Raw genomic sequence first — 25,437 nt, 5'->3', positions numbered from 1 at the left:
AACGTTACAGGTATTCCGTCTTTAATCAACCTTTCAGGATAACGAGAATCCGTGTTGCAAGTACCCCAAGCACATCTTTTCACCATGATTTTATATTAATAATCACAGCCGAAGAAGGCTAGCTATTGCACGTCCCTGATTTTAAGACGTTTTTCAGCTTATAATATAACAGCCTTTCTACAATGTACAATCACACAAGATCCTTTCCGACTATTTCCGCGATTTCTTTCTTCTTTCGCAAACACAAACACAAAATATTATTTTTTCTTCACCGATTTAACGCGCGCGTTATACTAATCTATACGATTTGTCCGATTTGTTTGTCCGAGTCGCTGTTGTTTTTAACACGTGCAGGGTCACGTGATTGAGAGTGTCGGAAAGGTGGGTTAAACTCACCCTGAAACGTGAGAATCAAGTTAAAGCGTTGCTAAAGAAACTGAAGGCTAGCAACTGCATCAACGAAAGAACTTACAATGAACTGTATCCCACTGGTACACGCATTGGCATACCGTATACGGGCTTCCAAAGATTCATAAATCTTCTATTCCTTTAAGGCCCATTCTATCACATATCAATCACTATTCGTACGCAATAGCTAAATTTTTCATTCCTTTCCTTACTCCAATCTCTATCAGTTCTTTTGTCATAAAGGACTCGTTTTTCTTTGTTCATGCAGGAACTGTTGAGCAGTGACATTGATTCAGACCATGTAGTTATGGCCAGTTTTGATGTCGCATCATTGTTCACTAATATTCCTGTAGATGAAATGATTGAGATTATCTCAGATCTCATTTTTTCAAACTGTATGTGTTTTGAAGGCCTTGATCGTTCACAATTCACCAAACTCTTATCTCTTTCTGTTAAAAACTGTCATTTTTCCTTTAATGGCCAGATTTATCAGCAGATTGATGGTGTGGCTATGGGTAGCCCTCTAGGACCACTCTTCGCCAATATTTTCATGTCTTTCCATGAGAAATCAACTGTCCTTCTTCTTTCAGACCTATTCTATATCGACGTTATGTTGATGATTCTTTCTGTTAAAAACTGCCAGCACCCTAATATCTCTTTTACATCTGAATTGGAAAGAGACGGAAAGCTGCCTTTCCTAGATATTGAAATAACTCGCTCAAGAGGTAAATTCTCCACCTCTGTTTATCGTAAACCCACTTTTACCGGTCTTTTTACCAACTTCCACAGTTTTATTCCTGTTGAATATAAACGCTCTTTAATCTCCTGTTTACTTCACCGAATTTTCAACCTCTGTTCTAGTTATGAAAATTTTCATATCCAACTTGAGGTTGTCAGGAATTTTTTCAACCTGAATAGTTATCCCGCTCATATGTTTGACGAATTAGTTCGTCGCTTCCTTAACAATACCTTTGAGCCAAAACCACTTATTCACACAGTTTCAAAGAAAATGGCCTATTTTTGCCTTCCCTTCACTGGTTCCCAGTCGCTTCAGATTCGCAATCAAATTACTCGACTTTGTAATGCTGCAGCTGCTTGTTCGCATCTCAATATTCGCTTTTTTTTCGTTCCACCACACGTATTTCTTCCTTCTTTCCATTTAAGCATAAAGTTCCCAGGTTTCTGAAATCTGGTGTTGTATACCTTTTCAAGTGTCGATGCTGTTCCGCATCGTACGTGGGTCAAACCACACGCCATCTACACACCAGAGTATCGGAATACTTGGGAATTTCCCCTATAACTGGAAAACCGTCATCTAGTCCAGTTTTGTCCAGCATCTTCTCCCACTTAACCACTGCAGGGCATTCTGCCGAATTAGATGATTTTAAAATTCTTTCTTCACGTTCTGACAAACATGAGCTCATGATTCATGAAAGCCTCCTCATCTCCAAACTCAAACCCTCACTTAACATCCAGGGCAGTTCAATCCCACTTAATCTTCTGTAACGTAGCCTGCTCGCAGACTGAATTAGGGGGCCGGAAATTAAACGGGGAAAATTCAGTCTGCTGAACTGCGGGCATTTTCGTGTACGGTGACGTAACACTTACACGGATTTAAGTAACTGAACGTGATTGGTTCAAACGTATCAACGATAGATCAAGCGTTTTGATTCGTTTAGTCGCTAAATAATTTGAATAAATTATTTTTGCAAATATAAAATTATTGCTGATGTCATAAAGCCAAAGGACAACGGCACAAGCATATTGGTTGTGATTTCGCCTTTAAAATCGCTGATGGAAGAACAGGTTGCTTACTTGACCAATCTGGGAATACCTGCCGTTTGTATTACGGACGATTCTAAAGACAAGGTGATAGAAACTGTAATGCAAGGGAGATACTCGCATGTGTATGCGTCTCCTAAGTGTCTTCTTTCGACTAGCAAATGGAGAGCAATATTTTCTTCCAAATTGTTTGTAAAAAATCTTGTTGGAGTGGCTGTAGACGAAGCACATTGTATTGCCCAATGGTAAGTTTCAATGCATAGCCTTTTTGCTCACATATCTATTTTTTTAAATCTGTTATATTTGCTTATCATTTTAGGGGTTCAAGTGACGGGGGACATGGTAGACAAAGCATACCATTCCGACAATGGTATGGTAATTTAGGCGAATTAAGATCTTTGATGCCATCACATTTAAAGTTTTTGGTCCTAACAGCAACAGCTGCAAAATCAACAAGAGAATATATATTTAATTCCTTACAACTTCAAAAAAAGAGCACCTACACAGTACAAAGGAGTCCTGACCGTGAGAACTTGTGTTACAGTGTTCAGTATATCAACAATAATTTGACTCTTGAGATGGTCTTTTCAGGGCTTATTGATGAGCTTTACCATAATGGGGTTAAAACAGATCGCACCCTGATATATTGTCGAACCCGTAAACAGTGTGGACTAATATTTCGAATGTTTCAGTTAAACTTAAAAGAAAAATTTTATCATGGTAGCACAGATCCTGAGAAAAGATTAGTTGAAATGTACCATGCAGGCACCCTAAATGTGGTGAAAGAACACATCATTAACAAGTTTGGAGATGAGGCTGGCCACATTCGTGTCTTGATTTCTACAATCGCTTTTGGCATGGGTGTAAATTGCAAATGTGTTCACAAAGTCATTCACTTTGGTCCCTCAAGCACCCTAGAGTCATATGTACAAGAAAGTGGGAGAGCTGGTCAAGATGGAAAACCCAGTAACTGCATTATTCTTTACAATGGATTGCTGTCAAGTTGCTGCTCAGCAAAGATGGCAACATTTTTATCAAACGAAGACTCTGTATGTCTTCGCAAAACGATAATGGAAGAGTTTGGCTACAGTCATAGCAGTGATGGCCCTTCGCATATGTGTTGTGAAATTTGTGCTGCAAAATGTTAATGTGGACTAGCAGATTGTAGCACAGTGCCTCTTGTTGCTATCCAAGAAACTACAGATATCCCAAGCCTTTCAGGAGAGTTGTATGCAACAAGAGCAGTAAGTGCAAATGCCAAGGAAAAATTAAGAGCAAATCTTATAACATTTAAGAAGGAGTTAATAGAGAGGGAAATGTCTGGTATGACATCAGCTGTAGGTGTACCTAATGCGTTTCTGGAGTTTGGTTGGCTTCAGATTATCCAAATTCTATAAACATGCCACAAACCTTTTACAGTAGAAGATGTTTTACGAAATGTTGAAATTTGGCGAAGACACCATGCATATGCTGTACTGAATATTATTTCACAAGTATTTGGTGACATTACAGTTGAGCATGATATGTTAATGTTCGAAGAAATTTCTGACATTGAAATGGATTGAGAGGAACTGAAGGATGACTCCAGTCTTCATGAGCTTTGGCATAGTCATGAATATGACTTTGATGAAACAGAGTCCTTATATGATTCAAATGAGGATGGAAATGATAGTTTCCTTGAAAACCTTGCTGTCATGAGTAAATAAATTACACTTTCTACTATACCATGATATCATGTCATCTTAAACATCTATTGCTTACTATAAACCATACTATTTACATTTGAACTATTTAGTGAAATCATTAAAACTACACCAAGTGCACTGTAAACCATACTATTTACAGTTAAACTATTTTGTGAAATCATTTATAACTATTATCAAGTGCATGTTGGTATTTGGCTGGTCCCTTGACAAGTTTCTTATTTTGGGTAAAATTGAGGGTAAAAATGAATCATCAATGGCCACACTTTTAAAACATTTAATATTTCTGGGTGAAATTCCCAACTGTTTAATAAACTAAGCAATTGATTTGCCCTTTGATTCCCACACCAGTCAGATGCTTTGCTTATAAAACATATGAGAACTTCATGTTGAGCTATTGAATCTTGTTTGAAACTACATCAAAAGCTTCATCAAATGGTATGTAAATCATTGGTATACAAAAAGGGTTGAAATGCAATATGCTACTGTATAAACAACACTGTGACAACAACCTTGTGCAATATATCTGTTTGTTGTTTGCAGTTCACATCAGCCAATTCTTTTATCTGGCCTTTCGATGAAGGATCATATAGTTCTTGTGGCCATTGATCCAACCATAAAACCTCTGCAAATTAAAATCTGACACAATTGATGGTTTGATCCCTGAGTAGGCACCATACGATCTTCCTGGTGTTTTTGCAAATGCTTCATGAAACAAAAGTTCATTCACAATTTTTTTCAAGTCAGCACTACATGATTTGCGGAAATGCTTTCCTGATCTCTTGTAGAGGGCCATAGCACTGTCAAAATTTTCAGTCAACTTTTTTGTTACGTTCATAGCATTACAAATTCTGCTAATGGATCTAGGGTTGGCATTGGGACCCAGTTTCTTGACGACATCTTTGAAAATCCCATTGAGGAATTCTAGTTGGAGGTCAAGAGAAATATTTCCTCCGAGAGAATGCTTCCTCTTCGAAAATCTATTCCACACAAGATGGTGGGCTGCTTTTGGACTGAGAAGGGCATGCACCTGAAACATCAGATAAAGAGTTTCAAGTGCATATTTCTGGCTCCCTTTGTCATGGTGGAAATAAAGAAGAAAAAATTTCCAATTTCGTATGACTCTTGAACCATCACCCTCAGAAATAGCATCTACGAAGTTCATCACTACCATCCCATAGTCCAGCAATGCTTTTTGATAGTTGTACATATCATCATCTACAACGTCCCCATCAAAAATTTCCACCAGCATTGGCTGCTTTTCAATGCAAACGGGAGGGTCATGAGCTCGTTCATGCATCATTCGCCATTTTCCATCATTGCTGAAAGTTTTTCCGCAACCGGGAAATCGACACTTGTATCGGCCATCTGCTGTCTTGTCTTTCAGTCTTTGTAGATGCTTCTCCTCAAGGCATTCTACAGCTGCAGCAATCTTTTTGTGTTTTTCTTCATCCAAAACGTAGGATGTAGGTTCCCATTTCTTTTTTAGCCCAGTTGTTCATTATTGGAATTCCATCTGCTGTATCATCAAACTCCTCCATGCCTAGTTCTGTCATTGCAGCTGCTACAATTCGTGCTTCGATCTCAAGTGCGAAGAAGCGCCGTGCTGCCAATACAGCTGAGTCCACATCACTTTTCACATTGCGGCGGTTTACCAAATTACGGTCGCTGTACAATGCACTTGTCTCCTGCTGAAGCTGCACCGTACAAATGTGAAAATGCAACCTATAATTGCATAAAAAATTTAACATTAATAAAACACATAACTGAATATGTTTGTTGCAGAAAAAGTTGGGAATGAAAAGATGTCTCAAACTCATCCAACAACATATTGCTAATACTATCAGTCTCCTTCCTATTAAGGCAAGGGAACAATATTGCTAATATCAGTATATGAAGAAGCTTAGAGAGCTAATATCTCCCCTTCTGGTAAGCATTCCTCAGTGAAACTTTATTTCTCCTTAACTTCTCCTCTGACTAGTATCTACATAGCCTGCTCGCAGAATCTACAATGCAATGTTGCATATTTAAAAAAAAATGAAATGAGCATTCTGACTGATAAGATTTAACTGGTTTATACAGTAGTCCCTGTAACACCATTCAACTTACACCTATAGCCTTGTTTCCAGCATGCCAGTCTGCCACTTCAAATTGTAGACCATCTAGCTGCTCTTCTCGTGTGAAGCCATTGCACAACGCCTTGTGACAATTGACAGCTCGCTCTACCGTCAGTTGATCTCCAACAATAGGTTGGTTGGCATATTCTCGGTCTTTTCCTTCACCGGTAAATGGGACATATTTATGAAGATCATGCAATATCTTGTTTATCCCATTAGCATCATTCTCACTCTCGTAGATTACACCAAGAAATGCCTGTAGTATTATAATTCAAATAAAATGTTATTTTTTTCACATGCTGTAGGGACCTGGGGAAGAGCAAAAATCATTCTGGTGGTGTATGTTGTATGAGGCTATGATATACAACATAGGATTAAAAGGTGAATATTTGTTTATAACACTCACAGATTCTGTTGGTTCTGATGCTTCCTTAGTGTATTTATGTGGAATATGCTTTTGTATAATATCCTTTCCAAATTCAAGGCATGGAACATTTTCCACAATTACACGCTCGACAAGAGAAATGTAGTCATCTCTCTGTGCTTTCTGCTCTGTGTGATTTGGAATACACTTCCCATTCTCCATTTCATTGATGCCACCAACAGGACTCTTGTGACTCAAATGGTTTGCTGAAACCCTATTAATGGTTGCATTAACAGAGACATAATGCTTATCAATGTTTTGGTGATCCTCAGTCATGTAATGAACATTCTGTCTGTAGTCCACATTGTCAATTGTAAGTTTAAACCAAACAGAGGGTTGCATTGATTCTGTTGCATTCTCCTGGCTTGCTAGATGGTTCGGTGATGTTACCAGTCTCAACTTGGAAAACCGTGACATTACAGGCTGTAAATGTAATGTAGAAATTTTTAATATACAAGTGTATAGAAGAGAAATGTGTCCTGGTTAAACTGGTCAACTTTTATCTATTTCCATATAGGGTGGATCTAAATAAATAAAATAATGTGGTACTAAACTTACCGCTTAATTAGAATGATATAGAAATATTCCTAACAACAACTGAATAGCATTCATGTATGGTGAAAGGTTTCTGAGGAGTATAGATGAAGCCATGCCAACAGCTGGAATCCATGCCTTCTCCTCTTTTTTGGTACTAGTTGAACCAGCAGCTACTAGAACAGAGAAAAACAATGGTGCTCTCTCTTCCAATTCTTTTCTTTGCTTATCAAAAGAAAAGTTAAGCATCTGCTCCTTTGAAGGTGACCGCAGGCAACTTGGGTTTTTTTTTAACACAAGCCAACACATTCTTTTCTAATATCTTTCAAAGCATTGAAGACAAGATGTTTTCTTAAGTTTGGATTGTTCCACGCTGCATTGGCAATTTGCTTGTATGTTCCTCTCACAAGCATCTTTCCTAATGGCTCCAAATCAGGATTCAGCTGCCTCTGCCTGCTTTGACTTGGCCACGTTGCTATAACGTTAACTCCTGTCGTTTCTCTGGACTTTACAGGGGTTGAATGTGAAATGGGAGTTGGTATTTCCAACAATTCTGGCAGCGCACTGGCCACTTCACGTGTACTGGCAATTGATGTCGTAGCCTTTGTCTGAGATGTGCTGGGCAAATTTGGCGCTGTTATACATGGCCGTTTGCTGCTCGTCTTCGTCTTCAAAGCCTTGTCGCCTTTCGAGTTGACCTTTTTCATATGCCTCTTTAAGTTCGCTTACGATGAGCTTATTTTGAGCAAGAAGAGCGGCTCGTTTCCGTAGTTTATCGAGACACTGTCGACAAATGTAAATTGATGTCTCTAAAACATCAAATGGCAACTGTCGAAGAGCCTCACTAGCTTTAAATTTTGTTTTCCCGGATACCAAATATCTTTCGTGCGGCTTTTCGATCGTTCGAGAGCACAAAATGCAGTTGCAATTAGGATTGTTCGACGCCATGCGCGCTCCTGGCAATGGCCACCATTTGCATTTTAGTATGCGGTGCGCTCGAATAATTATCATATTATTATGCAGTTCATATTACGTCACCGTACACGAAAATGCCCGCAGTTCAGCAGACTGAATTTTTCCCGTTTAATTTCCGGCCCCCTAATTCAGTCTGCGAGCAGGCTACTGTAACGTGTTTTCATAGTTTTTGTATTGTGTTTATGTCCCTTCGTCTGTGTGGTTTTGTCATGTACTATCTTATACCTTCCATCCGTCATTAATTTACATATGTAAATAGATTATATATATATTCAAATCTCATGTAATTTTATATCACTTGTCTCAAGATGTCTTAGGTTAAAGACGAAACGTTACAAATATATTTACTTTTAAACTTTAAATTGTTTTGATGGCTTTCTTAAATGTTATATGTTGGGCTCTCATATTTATAATAAGAATCCGTTTTCCGCCTGGCAAATCTCTAGCTACGACATGACACACAGTTACACAAAATGACTGAGACATAACTATGCCTCATTTTGTGTTCATCACAAGATGATAAACATTAAATATAGTTCATCTAGTGTTGCTAATATATTGTTTTTGCTATTAAAAGTTTGAAAGATATATGATGAATTGATAACGACTTATTGATAAATATATACACAGTAGTGACAGTACCGACTGCTAAGTCTGTTGTTTGTTGTGGGCCGTGTGGCCTGCGGTGTGGGGGAATATTGCAAAATTCAATACCAAATTGCACAAATAAATATACACTATAAAAACAATCAAAACAAAGTAATACCTTTGCATTCCAAGTACGACAGATCTGATATCAGAAATCTATTAAACGGCGATTTTACCAGAAGAAATATCAGGATTTATTTGGTATTTTTATCACAAAGATATTCCAGTGTTTGGAGTTGTTGCTAAAGGAGATGGACGACAGGTGGTGACCGTGAGAGGTCTGGGTCTAAGTGCGTGTTTATTGCGTGTTCGTGGTAAGCGCGAGAACATCTTAATGAATGGAAATTTTGGGATTATATTCAGTGATTATATTAGAAAAATGTATTTGCTATTCAATCGAACTTACGCAATGATTTATAGGGTAAAATCATACCATGTTTTAAGACGAAAAAGGTATGTGTCTTTCGATATGGAGTCACAAATCCTTTAATTTTCTGCCTTCCATATTACTGTATTTTATATAAGGAGTTATGGGATACGGATATGGGGATAAAATGCGGAACGCATATGTTGGTTCGAGACAGGAACATTTGCCGGCTTTAAATCATGGTGGGCAAGTCCTTTGACGTGAAGGTATTGGACTCCAAGTTCCACACCTTCCGCAGTCCGATAAAACACTTTTTCCGAAACGTGTTCACAGTCGGATTTGTTAAAATGACACAGTAGTTCCGCAAGAGAATTCTCCTGCAGGTCTATCCCAAAAGGCTTGAAACTGAACTGGACAAACTCTAGAAATAATACGTAATCAGTATCCTTACAGATAACTTTAAATCCTACGATGTTTGGATGTCGTAAACTGTTTTTAAAAAGTTTTGCCTCTTTCGGTAAGATTGTGGCGTCGATTTGTTCACTTCTTAAAAACTTTTTTACAGCCACCTTTTCTCCACTTTGTGGTAATTCCGCTGTAAAAACGGAGGAAAACCTTCCGCGGCCAATCCCATCTTTCTTCAAAAGCACTTGAAATGAAAAGCTCGGGAAATTCACGTCTTCAAGTGCTGCAGAAGTGCTAACATTTTCGACAGCCCGAGCTCTTGGTGTAAAGCCACCAAAAAGGGAGATCCTGACGACTAACGTGTTTTCAAAGCGGAATAAACATGGAATATATTATCCATGTTAGTGTTATTTGTTGTTCATCTTCATCCGTCAGGAAAATATTTTTAGGAAAAAGGGCCGGGCTATGAGCATAAACTGATTGCTTATCTAATAAGCAAGAGGCTAGGAAAATATTTTTACAAACAGTGAACCAAGTATAAAGGGTAATTCGTGTGTGAGTATAAACTGATCGCGTAACATACACGAGGACGAGGTGTATACATGTACGCTTATCACAACTAAACAAAGGAAGTATGTAATTTTTGAATTTATTATATTCATTTTAAAATCAATAGTGTTTCATGCAATCTTATTGGTTAAAAATAGTGTGATTAATTCCCAAATCACACTATTTTTGAGTATTAATCACATAATTTATAAGCCAATAAGATTGAAGTCTGCACCACAATAACCAATCAGATTTAGTATTTCAGTGTAACTATCCAATCAAATTACAATCGAAAATGGAACAACATTTTATTATTTTGAATTTTTAAATGCCCCGCAAAATTTCTTGACAAAAATAAATGAAAATTACTCACATTTTACACCGTTTACGGTTCTCTAAGCCAATAAATCGGTTTGAATTTCTTTAATCTTTTGTATGACTTCAAAATGAATATAATAAAGTGGAAATTGCACTTGTGTCGTGCAATTTTGGTGTGAAATCTAACTTTTGATTACAAAGATTTTGTAATCACGCGTCATGGCCAGAAATTGCGGACATGCGCCCGCTCGCACGCCCTCAGCGGCTCTGCTTATCTAATTAAAATTCATATTTACAAAGTAAAATGGCTTCCTCTGCTGGTGCAAGGCGTAAACATGTGGCCGATTCGAGGGTCGATTACAAACAATGTTTATTTTATATTTTGACATACACACAAATTTTTTGACACATTCGTTGAATTCATCTGCCAAAATATGAATTCTTCTTCGCTGCGATCAAAGTTGTTTATGAAAATTGTGAGCCAAGCACAGCTTTTTTAATGCTTTTGATGTTTTTAATTAGATTATTTATACATCTAAACCGCTTTTGTACGCTTGGACCTTGTTTTGAAATAAACATGTCTTCCTTATATGGCGTCACTTAACATTCGCACGCATACACGAATTAAAAAAAAACTATTATTTACCAGTTTAGTCGGTCCGTATAGGGAAATATTTCCCTCCGTCTCAAAAACGTCCCTCAGCCTTTGGCCTTGGGCTGTTTTTGACACCTTGGGAAATATTTCCCTATACGGACCTCCAATCTGGTAAATAACATATATTTATTTGGTATTTTTATCACAAAGATATTCCAGTGTTGTAAGATTTGTTTTGACAAAAATGACGTGACTGTCTGTCTGTTTCCAACTGAATCTCGCGGTATTCACTTATTTCTTTAGTCCAAATTCACGTGATCATGTCTATTTCCACTTCACTCCATCAGCGTGCGATGTAAGTTGGCCATTATCAGAATCTTTGCATGGTGGAAAAAGCCATTCTGTGATGTCTCTTTAACGAGTTCCCTGCTGTAGGCCCGTGCCTGTACCTAGTTAAAACTAGGGATTATTGCTCAAGTATTTCGAACAAATATCTTAACGAGCTTAAAAGTCAAACACTAGCTTATACACAGATTTTTGCGTTCAGATATTCAATGAATTGACGGTGTACAGAACAAAGAAGCGAGATACATACGATACTCCTGTATTCAAAAAAGCTCATTCACACTCATTAAGTGTGAATTTTATGAGATCAATAGGAATACGTTCCAATATAACAGGGAGCAGTGTAACAGGCAGCGTCTTCAAACAACTTTGCTTCAAATGTGGTATAACAACTGCATAAAATAGGCAAAAACACTCAGGAGTTATAGTCATTAATGATACTTTGTTATTTGACTTTTAAAAATCCTCTATTCTGATTGGTTGATGAGTGGTCGGTAAAAACCCATATCCGGACCGTGGTCTGTATATTCCGTATCTGGACTAGTATCCCGGATGTCTCATGCAGTTCAGTCATATTATGATAAACAGATTAGTGACCTCGCTTGTTCGATCTGTACTATGAAATAGCATACTAAATAGTCTGTGTCTGATATTTCACACAAGACCTCACGCTCGGTCAATATCATTTGGAAAGAGATGTATTGTAATAACTCGGTGCGAAAGACGTCCCTAAAAACGATCACCTACGACATCCAGACGAGCAGCATCCTCTTTATTTGTTGTTCTGTGAGAGAACACGTAATCCGTTATAAGTTCATAGACATGGTGTATAGTACCAACTCCGTGAAAAACTTCAGTTCAGAGATCAGCAGTGATATTGTTGAAAATCACCTGCAGAACTTATGGCGCGTGTTCCAATGAAAATTTCTCATCACAAACAGAAAGAGGAGTTGTTGAGAAGGCCATCGAAACCTATTGATGACATCTAAAGCCCAATTTACACTACGCACAATTTTTGGAACGGTACCTAAAAAATTGCACGGATGAAATTTTAAACTGCCAAATAGTCAAATTTTCCACGTAGCAATTTCATTCGTTTACACTATATGTTGACTTTCAGTTTTGGCATGGATAAAATTGAGAATTAATGGAGCAATTATAGAATACCTGGCCAACCCACCTCTTAACAGTGAATGTCATATAGTCTTCTAGATACATGTACCTTGTTTTATGCTACTCAAACCATGAATTGGACTTAGAATAAACACTTTTTTTAAAGAACGGGCAGTTCTATACTCTAAAATTGATCTTCTAACAAATTTTTTAACATAATGGACTATTGCCGGCCTGGGGCCGGTTGTTCGAAAGGCGTTTAGCTTAAACGGCGGATAAGTTCAAAATGGAAAACAAAATTATCTCTTTATTCCACAAATGTACTGAACTATTTCGATGTAAAGAGCTTAATTTTCAATGGAAGTACATATTAAATGCATAAAATGCAGGTTCAGGCATTCACAAGATGTATGGGAGTATTTTTAAATTTTGGCTTATCCGCGGTTTAAGCTAAACGCCTTTCGAACAACCGACCCCTGGTATTCTATAATTGTACCAAAAAAAATGATCTGATAGCCGACGAGGCGCGTAGCGCAGAGTTAACCAATAGTCATATACGACGAGAGTGAGCACGATAGCTGTTTTATTATATACACAAGTGCTGAAAAAAAACAACCTCTATACGTCAAGTTTGTCGGGGATTCAATGAATTCGAAAATATTGCCTTTATGAGAAAGGTTTTTATGTTGTCTTATGAGAAAATATGAAAATTTGAAAATTCAACTCGGGATCATGTTAACAATACGATTTTTGACCAAGCATAATTGATTGCCCCCGGATAGTTTCGCGCTATCCCAGGATCATCTAAACAGCCCCTTGACGCTATGAATGAGCGCAGTATATGCTGCCTATGGCTGGGTCATTGCGATGTCATGCAGAAGCAGTTCTTAAACTCTTAAACATAACGGTTTCAACAAAATTTATTTTCACATCGTTTGTCTTTTCCAGGCTTACAATTAATGCGCACCATTTATATCATGACGTGATTCACATCACTATGCATGGACATTTCGGAAAAACAAAAAGAAGCCTATTGCGACATACACAAAAACTAGAGGCTAGACAGGTTTTTTACTGCAAAAATTCCAGAAAAATTTGTTTACTTCTAAATTTTGATTGAAAGAAACTTCGTTTTTATTATCTTATGACATAAACAAAACATGATTTTGATATTGGAAAAAAATAAGACCTGATTATAGCCTGACTATACCAAGAAATTGTACTTCGTCACAGGCTTCTTGCTCTTTTGCGAATAGGTTCATGTACTTTATCTTAAAAAATTCTGATAAAAGTGTGCCTCACACAACAGGAAACTAATTCTAAAAGTAAAGATATCCATGAAACACATTCTAGCTATTTTAGTCCAGGTAAATCAATGACCTCAACCTTCCCGGATATTCATTTCACTCAGGTCTCTGACAAAAGAAAAATGATCAAAATATCCTTCTTTTTATAGCTTAGTTTGCCTCGCTACGAAAATATTCCTTCACTTGCCAGGATTTTAATTTTTAATGCAAGAAAACATGTTCAGTTGCATGCAACTTGGGACATAAAGATAGCTATATACCTTGAACTTTCAAAAAATGTTTCTTTTATTTTTCTTTCAAAGTCTTTTTATTACCCAAAGCGGATATGTTAGAAACAGAAGGATTTGTTGTTCATCTTCATCCGTCAGGAAAATATTTTCAGGAAAAAGGGTTATTCGTGTGTGTAGAATAAACTGATCGCTTAACGAGTAAGAGGCTGAATATTCATGTACGCTTATCACAAGTACACAAAGGAAGTATGTGAATTAATCGATCTCACACGCAGGTTATAAAAACACACAGCAGGAAAATCTCTTGGATACAAAATATATTTTAAAATATTTTTCTACTAATATTACACAGTTCAAACGTTTTCATAGACGCGTCGTTTCGCCGTTAACAAGAAATTCTATTCTCAACAATTTACATCACGAAAGGAAAAACTAAAAAAACGTTTCAACGATTTCCGTGGTTTTCGCATTTCAGGACGTTCCATAGCTGAACGTTTTGATTTACGCGTGGTTTTCGCATTTAAACAAGAAATCAGATTCTAAACTACTTGCATCAAGAAAGGAAATCTTAGAAATACTTTTCAATATTATGAATTTTTAAATATTTGTTGCTATTTCTGTCAACAAACAGAAGAGAACGCGTTGATGGAAGAAAGAAAGGAGATGGATGAGGACGAAATACATTGAAAGGAAAAAAAAGATCACGAAAGTATCTGGAAGCTATGACTCTTCCTTCCGAAACCTTAACAAAATGTATCCATTCATGTCCGGCAAAAAAAGCGATCAAATCAGAATCGATATAAGCAGCCGCTCTAAAGTTTTTAATAGAAAGTTTATGAAAATTTTGCACATCATTTGGAAAAGTAATAGAAAGTAAATGAATATTAGACGATTTATCTGTTGTCAAGAACACTGCATTGCGAGTCGTTTTTGTACCAGATAAAGACCACCAACGAATAAAAGGTAGACGCAACTCTCCGATTGTACGAACAATCCACGTGTTTCCACATTTTATTTCCCACAATTGATAATCTGACCTAGAATCCAACAATAACATAACAGCACACCCATCAGAACTTATTGCAACAGAAGGGTCAGTAAACCCACATGACGGTGTTTCTTGATAACACAGTTTTTCGTTACAAATTCTTAAAATAGAAAGTTTCCGATCGCCGTAAATCACAAGAAGTCCATTTTTAAATGCAAGAACACGTTCAAAATTTACAATAGATTCTTCATGTTGACTTCCTAAGATATTTTCACTCCTAGGTTCATAACGATATTTAACAACCAGACCTTCACAGACCAACCAAAGGTACGACTCTGACCACCAACATGCTAATGCTCGTTGTTTCAGTGCAACAGTTTGCAATGTTTTCCCACTATCAACACTTCTTATTGAAAGAACGCAATTTTCAAAACAGCACGCGACATACAAAGTGTCTGGAGAGATTGCACAACAAACTATTTCGGCATTGTCAACAAAAGTAGCATCAGGCCATTCGACGAGGGATTTGAAGGATAAGATACTGAGTAATCTGGGAAAATATAAACATAAAAGGAAACTCGTCCCATCTAATTTCGAAATGTAATTGACACGAGTATCAGAAGGCAAATATCCAATCTCAAGCACGTCAACGATCTTTTAATTTATGAAATCGTACACTACCACAGCTAAATCATTTTTTAAATGGTTTGTAAATGCTACACACTTTCTGTTTTTCCACACAAAAACTTTTGAACAATATTTATTGGAAATTATAACTTTCTCACCAGATGGCAAACAGATATAATTCATTTTCATTTTAACATTCGAGTCGGTAATTAAATAAGGCGGGGAAAACATTTGAAAGGAATCATTACTACACAAATTCTGGTCAACACGAATATTCTTTTTATCAATCTTTTCCAAAGTTTCAGAATTCAAGACGTTCATGTAATCTACGACCGGGGAAACATATCTTTTCTCATCCCTTGGTCAAAGAAGAATATACGAGTTACAATTACTAAACAAACAATAAAATCGCTCATCATACACATCCTCAACTTCAACCAATATATTCTTGCTTTTTACATCCCACACTTTGATTGACGTTTTCTCTAATGTGACAAGTTTCATTCCACATGAAGAAAATGAACATTCACTGATGCCAACAGGGCCGTGCGTAATGAAGGGAACCTCTTTCTTTTCTTTAATATTGATGCAGAATCGGATTGAATTGCATAAAATATATGAAGAGTCTGGAGAAAAGGCAGAGAATTCGCAAAGACGTCTTTTACAAGTAAATTGTGCCTCAAAGATTGTTGTAAGATCTGGTATTTTAAGCATTTGAAATTTTTGCTCATGCGCATGTATGCAAGCAAGCATCGTCTGATCCGGTGACACTAAAATATCAAAATATGAACTGTCTGTAAACGCTGTTTGGGGGACAATGCTTAAATTAGAATTGCTTTCAGTTCTCACATATTCTATCCAAAACTCATTTGTCGTATCCAAGATATCCCTAGCTACACTTTTCGAATTCAAGGCACCTTGTGAAAAATCAAAGTGCCCATTAGCGAGTGCTTGCAAATATACGTAACAATGATCTTTTTCATAAGTCTTAGATATTCCAATCAGTTCGACTATTTCGGAGAAACAAACGTGTTGAATGATGCTCCAATAAATATCTTTGGAAAGTTTAGAACGGTACGTGCCAAGAATTCGACTGAAAAAATAACTGTTCAGGCGATCAAAAAATTTTAGTTTCAAGAAGTTTATACCAACATGCACCAACCAATGAAATTCATCTACCTCGCCTGTATCGACCAAATATTTCCAACCATTTTTTAAAGCGTACATATTCTCGGCTGAAATTTGGAATTCTAAAACAGACTTCAAAGCATCTATCTCACAGAATTGTTTCTTACAAGCACGCCAGAGACGTCTATTGCCGTCTTCAACATCTGCAACGAATGCATGTTCTTCATAACCGTTCAATGTCAGCCAATCCCATAATGACTTATGATAAACAGTCAGACACCCATCGTAAACTGGAAGAATCTCTGACATTAGGTCAAGAACCGCTTTACGTATTTTAAAATCGTCTTTAGAGAGACCAATGCATGTGAAAAGAACTTTTATTGGCAGGGGCTCCTTAGAAACGACAACGACATTGATGAAACTGTTTAAGAGACATGAGGTATCTTGCTTGAAATGTTGGAGGCCTATTTCTAAACGTTTGAACTGCTTTTTGTAATATCCGGAAATACCGTTGGAGATGTAATCACTTAGGTTGGGTTCAATTCCCACGCCCTTTTCTTTCAATTCACTGACCAAGTAATAAGCGTACAAAAACGATCCCTCACACTTTGAAAGAACTGACCTTATACTATAATCATCAAAATCAGGTAACCTATGACGAACGAAAAGCTCTATGTCGTGGTTGTGATCTTCGTTATCCGGACGGATTTCCCACGGGTGAAGATGTTCAAGAATTTTTCGTACTTGTAGTTCTGGTCGACTTGAAATGAATATCTTAATCCAATCTGGAAGTTCACAAAATCTCTCAGATATCAAATCCAAAAATTCGCTTTTTTCTTCAGTTTTGCTCTCGTCCAAAGCATCAACGATGATCAACATTGGGTCGTGTCTGTCAAGAGCATGGAGGGGGTCGTTCAAAAGGACACGAAATTCGTCTGGCAGCGAGTCACGAGAATGTTCACGACGAAGAATTTCAGTTAGTTTATCACGAAATCCTTCAACATTATCACACAATTGACTGGCAAGGGACTGGAGGATTCTGTGAGGATTGCTGGAATCAGAATTTCGAAAGTCGCAGAAATGGTGAGCTGCGAGTTGACCACGTTCTCCAAAAAGCTCGCAAAGCTTTGCAGACAAAACACTTTTGCCAACGCCTGGACCTGCAGTTAGGATCAAGACCCTGGATTCTTCACTCCCAAACCAATTTGACAGTTTATCAAACAACCACTTTCTAGTGCCATCTTGAAAATTTCTACAAAGGTCACGAATCTTTCCAGCAAAGTTAAATTTAGCCAGTTGCTCGACATGCGAGAGGTGAACATTTTCAACTTTCTTAGTTAATTTGAATACTTTACTTTCAACATCGTTTAATTTTGACATAAAATCATCCTCTTGTTGTTTCCACTCTTTCAATCTTTGAATATAACTTTCTTCTTCAGGGCTAAGAGGAGCCACCTTAAATTTATCAATATCAATTTGAGGAATTCCCAAGTTGATTAACGGAAAAGAAATTTCTTGCCACAATGTTTCAAATGTCACGTCGTCCAAACGAGCAGTTGCAATATGACCATACACTTCATTTCTAAACATTTTGACTCTTAAAATATTTGCAGATATAGAAGTATCGCTGACTGGAGGCATCACATTCCATCCGGTGGCTGGTGCCGACAATCCGCAAATATTTCGGAGTAGGACAGTCAATAGGGTAATATCAAAGTTTTTTGAATCTGGTGAACCAGATCTTGGGAAGAGTAGATCCCATTGCGAGGCTTTAATTACACTGTATCGTATTCTCCGCAAGGTCGCTCTGTTGGCATTCAAAACGGAAGCTAAGGTGGAAGGTGGATGCACCGCATGCAAAGCATTTCTCAAAACATCTCCACCTTTATCTACCAACAAATGACATACCTTGGAATAATTAGCTTTGGCTTTCAATGGATCCATTGTTGTCTTTAAATATTAATTTCACAATCCCCTAAACCAGAAAAACAACCTGTCAGGATAATGATTCTTATAATACTGTTGTTATACAAAGGTTGTATGGTTTATCAATTATAAGCTTTTTAAAGTGATATAAACACGTAAAAAGCGTTTTCACTTGGATTTGCGTCTCGTGAAAATATGGAGATCTACCTCATTTTCACTAATCAACTAGCCTGTGCACAGACGCAACGCTCCCTCATAAATTACGTCAGTGCACAGGCTACTAATCTATTGGATATTTGGGAGTGCTAATAGGCAGCATTCGTTAAATGTTAACAATAAATAAATAAATTCCTTTACTTTTGCATAATATCCAAAAATTTCGACCCCGTAGTTGAACCAAATTTTCAGTATCAATGGGACAATGCGATTGTGCATGATGAGGATGCAGGTTCTCAATTGATGATTAACTGCGAAATTGGATTCCTAGTTTTTATTGCTTAAATAACAGAATGTGCTAATGCGAAGTCTAATTTTACTCGAGACATGCATATCCTGATCAATTTCAATACCTATGCTCTAGTAACACTCTGTTGTCTAGATGACATTCGTGTAGGGAGTTGATTAATAGATGCCATTGTATTAAATAAACGAATGTTTTTCGCCGATATTTAACAAGGCACATCTAGCTGATCTCATAGATCACGTAAAACTGTACTAGTTGTAGGGAGCTACATTAAACGGAACTTTTACTCAGTAAATTATTCGCACCTTGACTCAGAGAACTTCTGACACGAGTTGAATAACTTTGAGTTGTCCTCGCTGTAAACACTCAACCAACATTATGCAATATTGTGTATAAGCAAAATAATGGTAGATCTCCTCCTAAAATTATAACAGAAACAATATTAAACAAGGATCCCGATGAAATGTTACACACAAAACAGGCACATCAAATGTGTTTCAGAAATTGAGTGTTTACACTAATACAAGAAAACGTCAAGCCAAAGACCAGCTTTAAATATGTAAAAAGAGGTAATTACGAATTGAAGTTAATGAGTTTACGGCAACCAGGTATATAATCCATCGTAATTATCGCTACTCTGGTTTTAATAAATGAAAGTAATCACCACACAAAGATTAACTTTCACGACCCAACGTTTCGACACACCGGTCTAGTGTCTTCATCAGGGGTGATCTGATGTTGAAACTCAGTTCCTTATATACTCTCAAAATGACGTCATCTATCAATCAGATGTAAATATTCTTTTGGCAAATAGCTTCCGTCATCCCTATTTAGGGCACAAAGACTCGCATTAATATACCAGGCTTCCAAATAACGCCTTTGTCCATAACGATCATTAGTGGTAATGACTTTTGAATCGTTCCACGCAATGTTATGGTTAGTTTGACACACGTGTTCCGCCAAGGCTGATTTTGAACTGTCTAAGTTCGAAACGGCCTTTTGATGTTCTTTTAAACGTGTGCCGAACTGGCGTTTTGTTTCACCTAGATATTCTTTCTCGCAATCACCACATGGTATAGAGTAAACAGCATGAGTTTTCTGTACCAAAACCTGTTTTTGAGGAATGACCCTCTGAGGAATTGCATCTAGTCGAGACAGGGGATTTTAGACAATCGTTTAAAAAGTTTCGTGGATAATTGTTCTCTCTCAGTACTCTGAGAACATAATCACGCTCGTTGTCCCTAGCAACGCGATTGGATGTTAACGATTCAGCTCTTTGAAACAAAGTTTTTGCAACAGACTTTTTATGACTTTTTGGATGGTGTGAGTAGAGGGATAGATATTTGTCCGTATGTGTAGGTTTACGGTAAACATCAGTTTCTAACTGCCCTTCGATATTTTTATGAACATAAGTATCCAAAAAAGCCAACTTTCCCTCACTCCAGCGCTCTACAGTAAATTGAATTGATGGGTCAATAGAATTCAAATGTTTCAACAAATTATCGATCTCGTTTTTGTTAACCGCAGAGGCCACATCGTCAACATATCGTTTCCAAAACAAAGGTTTAACTGGACTAGAGGCTAAGGCTCTTTGCTCGACATCTTCCATTACTAGGTTAGCAATTACTGCCGAGACCGGGGATCCCATCGCTGTCCCAAAAACCTGCTGGTAATAGTTGCCTTCGAAAGTAAAATAAGTCGTATTGAGACAAAAGGATAAAAGATCGATTATATCCTCCACAGGCAACGATGTTCTTTGTGATAAAGAAACATCTTATGTGAGTCTTTTTTCAGCAACTTTGATGGCAAGATTGACAGGGATTTTGGTAAACAAGGAAACGACATCAAACGATACGAGCACTTGGTCTGCGTTTAGAGTTTAACCTCTAATAAATTCCACGAAATGAGTGGAGTTTTTTACTGTGTAGACAGTATTCCCAACACTCCTAATGTTGCCTTAAAACCCTTTCAGACACTGGGACATATTTTCGCAAAACCCAAGGATCGCGTACCGACTAAACAGAAAACTCATGCTGTATACTCTATACCATGTGATGATTGCGAGAAAGAATATCTAGGTGAAACAAAACGCCAGTTCGGCACACGTTTAAAAAAACATCAAAAGGCCGTTTCGAATTACAAATTACGACCATAACACTATATTTTTGCGCATACTGTAAATGACTGTTTACTTTTATGGTTGCTATACTCAACTATGCGTTAACCTAAATTCCGCAACAGTCGTTAATATTTTTTGTGCAACATATTATGCAGTTGGTGAGCCCCACTTAATAAAAAGTGAGTTTAAGATGCACCAAATCTACGACGCGGACGTGGCATGAAAATTGCTACTAGTGTGAGTATTGACAGAGCCACTATATCATTTCCTATGCTCTACAAAGATTACATTATTTCCATGTACTGGAGTGCGGCAATGATTGAAACAAAACATTAGTGAGAAATTTGTGAGTTTTCAGCGTCGTAGCAGGGACCTTAAGGGGGGGGGGTGTATATTCACATATTTGTCTTATGATGACTGATTTCTTTCGTACGCTATTGTTCCTACGATATGCAAACATGATTATATGAATATAAGGAATAAGAGACTGAATGGACATAGTAAATATAACAGTTGTTGGCAGGCTGAGGATTAATTTTGTGTCTCACAAAACTTTCATTCTGTGGGTTTGAATTAAAATTATTACTCCGGCGTCGGCGACGGAGTTCAAAATTCGCCTCGGTTGTTTTGCTGGGTTTTTTTTGGGGTTTTTTTTATTTTTCGTCTTCGCAAGTCTGTAATGGCGCGAAATATACTAGTATTTAAAATGTGTATGTGACCGTATTTATCTACGTCCCAGTCTTGTCTCCCAAGAGTTGTGGTGCACAGCTCGAAATCTCTGAGTAATGTACTGATGCGCAATTCGATTTCGCTCGCATGATATGGCAGTTCCTCCAACAGAAACAAAATAAACCGTGCGTCTCATGCTGTTCGATTTCATAAACAAATAAACAACAGAAACAAAATAAACCGTGCGTCTCATGCTGTTCATGCAGTTTAGATTGAATTGGGGTAAGAATATATTTAATACATGTAGATTCTGGTCCTATTGTATATTCCGCCGTTTAACAAGATGATGTCATCGTGTATGGGCGCGTTGACACGTCGTAGTTTGCATAGGATTGAATATTTAATATAACTATATAAGCGCGAATTCCAAAGGCAAAGTGTAAGACAAAGCGAATATATCATGCGGTTTATTTACATTTTTGAACAATTGAACTTCTATACTTTTTAAAGTACGATGTCCTTTTGAATTTCGCGATCGAACATTTAGGTTCGCAAGGCATCTAAATGCGAATATGAACTGTATCGTTTATTATAATAACTTGTAGGTACACCACGTAAGTATTAAATACTGCAAAGCTTTCGACTAACATGATATTTAAGTGACGCGCAAACGTGTATTCAAGTAATTGCACTGATGAAGGTCCGGGTTAACGGACCGAAAGCTTTGCAGTATTTAATACTTACGTGGTGTACCTACAAGTTATTATAATTACTAAAGTCGCCATGCAATCATACAAGAAAATTATTGTATCGTTTATGTTCAGAAGCTCTATATTGAAGACTGGCACGTGCGCCGGAGTTAACGCCAGAACAGGCGTCTTGTTTTTAAAAACTCTGTCATGTGTGTGATTAGGACATTTCAGAAATACTTTTATTATATGACTAGAATAGTTCATCGGTCCATCAACTAAAATCAAGCATTCTGATTGGTTCCTGAGCGGTCGGTAACCAACAGTACGGACCGGCCAGGTTCGGCGGGAATTTTTTAGTTGGGAATTTTAATCGTTTTTAGTCATATAATAAATAGTTTATTGACTGAGCTTGTTCGGTCCGTACAGGAGGATACTGGTCTCGTTCTTTTTTCGCTTGTATGGACCTCGCCTAAAGCCACTTAATAAAAAGCGAGTTTAAGATGCACCAAATCTACGACGCGGACGTGGCATGAAAATTGCTACTAGTGTGAGTATTGACAGAGCCACTTTATCATTTCCTATGCTCTACAAAGATTATATAATTTCCATGTACTGGAGTGCGGCAAGGATTGAATCAAGCGAAAAAAGAACTCGACCAGTATCCTCCTGTACGGACCTCTCGCTCAGTCAATAACATATATGTATTACAACAAATATAGCTTAAAGGTTTTGGCAATATAAAAGATATACGCCCAAGGAAAACTTTTTAGGGAAGTGATTTGAACTAAAAACTCTGCAAAAGTACTTGTAAATCAGGGATATAGCTAGAAGATTAATTGGTGGTGGGGGATTTATATATTCATGTTCAAATAAGCGGCCCTTGAAATATAAACTCTGCAAACGCATATGACGCGGCTCTTCATATTTCTGGTTTTACTATAGTTAGGCGAGATAGGTCAATTCGAAGAGGAGGAGGCGTAGCTATATATATAAGAGAATCACTTCCCTTCAAAATTCGACCGGATTTCCATAATCTTGACTATGAATGCCTTTGGATTACCCTCAGACCAAAATGGCTTCCAAGAAAAATTTCTAAATTAGCACTTGCGTGTGTTTATCTACCACCATCAATGAATACCGAAACAATTGAAAGGTTTTATGAATATATTTGCCAGTGTTATGACACTCTAATTAGTGAGAGTCCAGATACATCAATAACTGTTGGCTGGGGATTTCAATCCAGAAAGTAATGGGTTTCAGGAACGTGTCCTAAAAAACCATTGTAAGTTAAAACAAGTAGTTAAAACACCAACCAGAGGGAATGCAATTCTGGACTTGATCCTGACCAATGCCCATTTGTTCTATGAAAGACCAATATCATTGGCACCGATTGGCTTTTCAGATCATTGTGCTATTATATGGAAATCTAAAGAACAAACCCAAAGCAAAAATGAGGTGAAAAAGATCACAGTGAGACCCATCAAAGAAGCAAGGTTGTTTACGTTTGAAGAATGTATCGGACAAGAGACGTGGTCAGCGGTTTATGATGCTCCATGTATTGACACCAAGGTAAACGCTTTTTTATCGATCACTAATGCAATGATTGATAACTGTTTTCCAACCAAAACTGTGAAGGTCCATAAAGATGATAAGCCCTTTATGACTGGGAGGATTAAACAAATGATATCTAATAGAAATAAAATGTATGGATGCGGGAGAATGGACGAGTATAAATCGCTTCGTAATAAAATTGTTAGAGAAATTCGGAAAGCGAAACAAAAGTATTACAGTCAGAAAATCAAACCTGCTCGATGTTCTAATTCGAAGCAGTGGTGGAATAATATTAAAAACTTATTGGGAAGAATAAACAGGATTTTGTCCTAAGTAACCCAGAATCTGATACCCCACTAAATCCAAAAGATACAGCTAATCTAATGAACGAGTACTTTACCAGTCTTACTAGTAATTACCCTGAAGTACATGATAATTGGCTTAATTTTGGAACGGATGAGCAATTACCGAACGTAACTGTAGACAGTGTAGCAAAAAAGTTAAGTAAACTTAACTCGAATAAAGCAAGTGGTCTGTTTGACCCAAATGTGAAGATAATAAAACTTTTTGCGAAATATTTCGCTGAACCGTTAAGCTACATTTTTAATGAGTCATTTACCTCCAGAATATTCCCAGACATTTGGAAAATCTCAAAGGTGTGTGGAATCCCAAAAAGTAAACCTTGTGTCGCGGTGGATCTCTTAAGACCTATCTCATTGACGAGTATTCTATCTAAGGTACAAGAATCCTACGCTACTGAATGGATTTACGAGGATGTCCATGATAAGATCAGTGGTAGTCAATTTGGAGGTTTGCCTGGAACGTCAACAATACATGCGTTGATTTACTTGTTACACAAATGGTATAAAGCAATGGATAGCCCAGGAAAGATTGTTCGTATCATGTTTCTTGACTTCCGGAAGGCATATGATCTGATTGATCATAACTTGTTGTTAGATAATTTCATTAAAATTGGCGTTCGTCCGGCCATGGTTGGCTGGTTTGCATCATACCTAACTAATAGATCACAAGTAACGTCCTTCCAAGGAGAGCAGTCCGACCGTAAAAGAGTCAAGGGTGGTGTCCCACAGGGAAGCAAGTTGGGTCCAATCGCTTTTATAATTAAAATAAACCAACTACCAGCGTCTATTGCATCGAATGATCAGGATCAAACACGGAATGCCGTAGAAGAGCAGGATGCAGCGATGTTTATGGACGACACCACAATATCGGAAGTAATCAATGTGATTGATCATTTAGATGATCAACCAATCGGTAATACCCAGGAAAATGTAGATAAAGTGGTACAATTTGCAACGGACGAAGGAATGGAATTGAATGATAAAAAGTGCATGGAGATGATAATTGACTTCAGGAAAAACGTAACCTCGATAGCCCCAATCCTTATTGGTAGCCATAACGTCTCCCGTACAAAATCATACAAGCTATTGGGG

At 37.4% G+C, this 25,437-nt stretch overlaps 3 protein-coding genes and 1 pseudogene across 4 annotated transcripts in view; all 4 read right to left on the bottom strand.

Annotated features, from left to right (window-relative positions):
• LOC114534834 overlaps window positions 1-25,437 on the bottom strand; it is an 89,751-nt pseudogene that overhangs the window by 47,574 nt on the left and 16,740 nt on the right.
• The window catches only part of LOC114534810, a 48,975-nt gene that overhangs the window by 13,316 nt on the left and 10,222 nt on the right, over window positions 1-25,437 (bottom strand). Inside the window, exon 1 of one of the 2 annotated variants that reach the window (XM_028556284.1) lies at window positions 8,710-8,836. The exons of the other annotated variant lie outside the window; for it this stretch is intronic. The gene's annotated coding sequence lies outside the window, so the exon portion shown is untranslated. Of the gene's footprint in view, window positions 1-8,709; window positions 8,837-25,437 lie in introns of those variants that run through there. 2 annotated transcript variants of the gene reach the window in all.
• LOC114534812 lies at window positions 15,451-23,887 on the bottom strand. Its single transcript, XM_028556286.1, has 3 exons — window positions 23,746-23,887; window positions 19,258-19,371; window positions 15,451-18,538 (listed from the first exon to the last, which is right to left on the bottom strand). The coding sequence occupies exon 3, from the start codon at window positions 18,505-18,507 to the stop codon at window positions 15,799-15,801; it is 2,709 nt and encodes a 902-aa protein (XP_028412087.1). The 5' UTR covers window positions 18,508-18,538; window positions 19,258-19,371; window positions 23,746-23,887; the 3' UTR covers window positions 15,451-15,798.
• On the bottom strand, window positions 19,319-20,600 carry LOC114534833. The gene is made up of 2 exons (XM_028556305.1): window positions 20,057-20,600; window positions 19,319-19,371 (listed from the first exon to the last, which is right to left on the bottom strand). The coding sequence occupies exons 1-2, from the start codon at window positions 20,598-20,600 to the stop codon at window positions 19,319-19,321; spliced, it is 597 nt and encodes a 198-aa protein (XP_028412106.1).

Source organism: Dendronephthya gigantea, unplaced genomic scaffold (assembly GCF_004324835.1).
Source record: "Dendronephthya gigantea isolate DGI-Jeju-01 unplaced genomic scaffold, DenGig_1.0 000107F, whole genome shotgun sequence".
NCBI classification, from domain to species: Eukaryota; Metazoa; Cnidaria; class Anthozoa; order Malacalcyonacea; family Nephtheidae; genus Dendronephthya; species Dendronephthya gigantea.
This window is presented reverse-complemented; position numbering and strand designations above follow the sequence as displayed.

Coding starts and splice junctions, on each gene's coding strand:
- LOC114534812 (XM_028556286.1), bottom strand. CDS start 18,507: ATGGATCCATTGAAAGCCAAAGCTAATTATTCCAAGGTATGTCATTTG.
- LOC114534833 (XM_028556305.1), bottom strand. CDS start 20,600: ATGGGATCCCCGGTCTCGGCAGTAATTGCTAACCTAGTAATGGAAGAT. Junction 19,372..20,056: donor TTCCTCAAAAACAGGTTTTG/GTACAGAAAACT, acceptor TTATAATTTTAG/GAGGAGATCTACCATTATTT.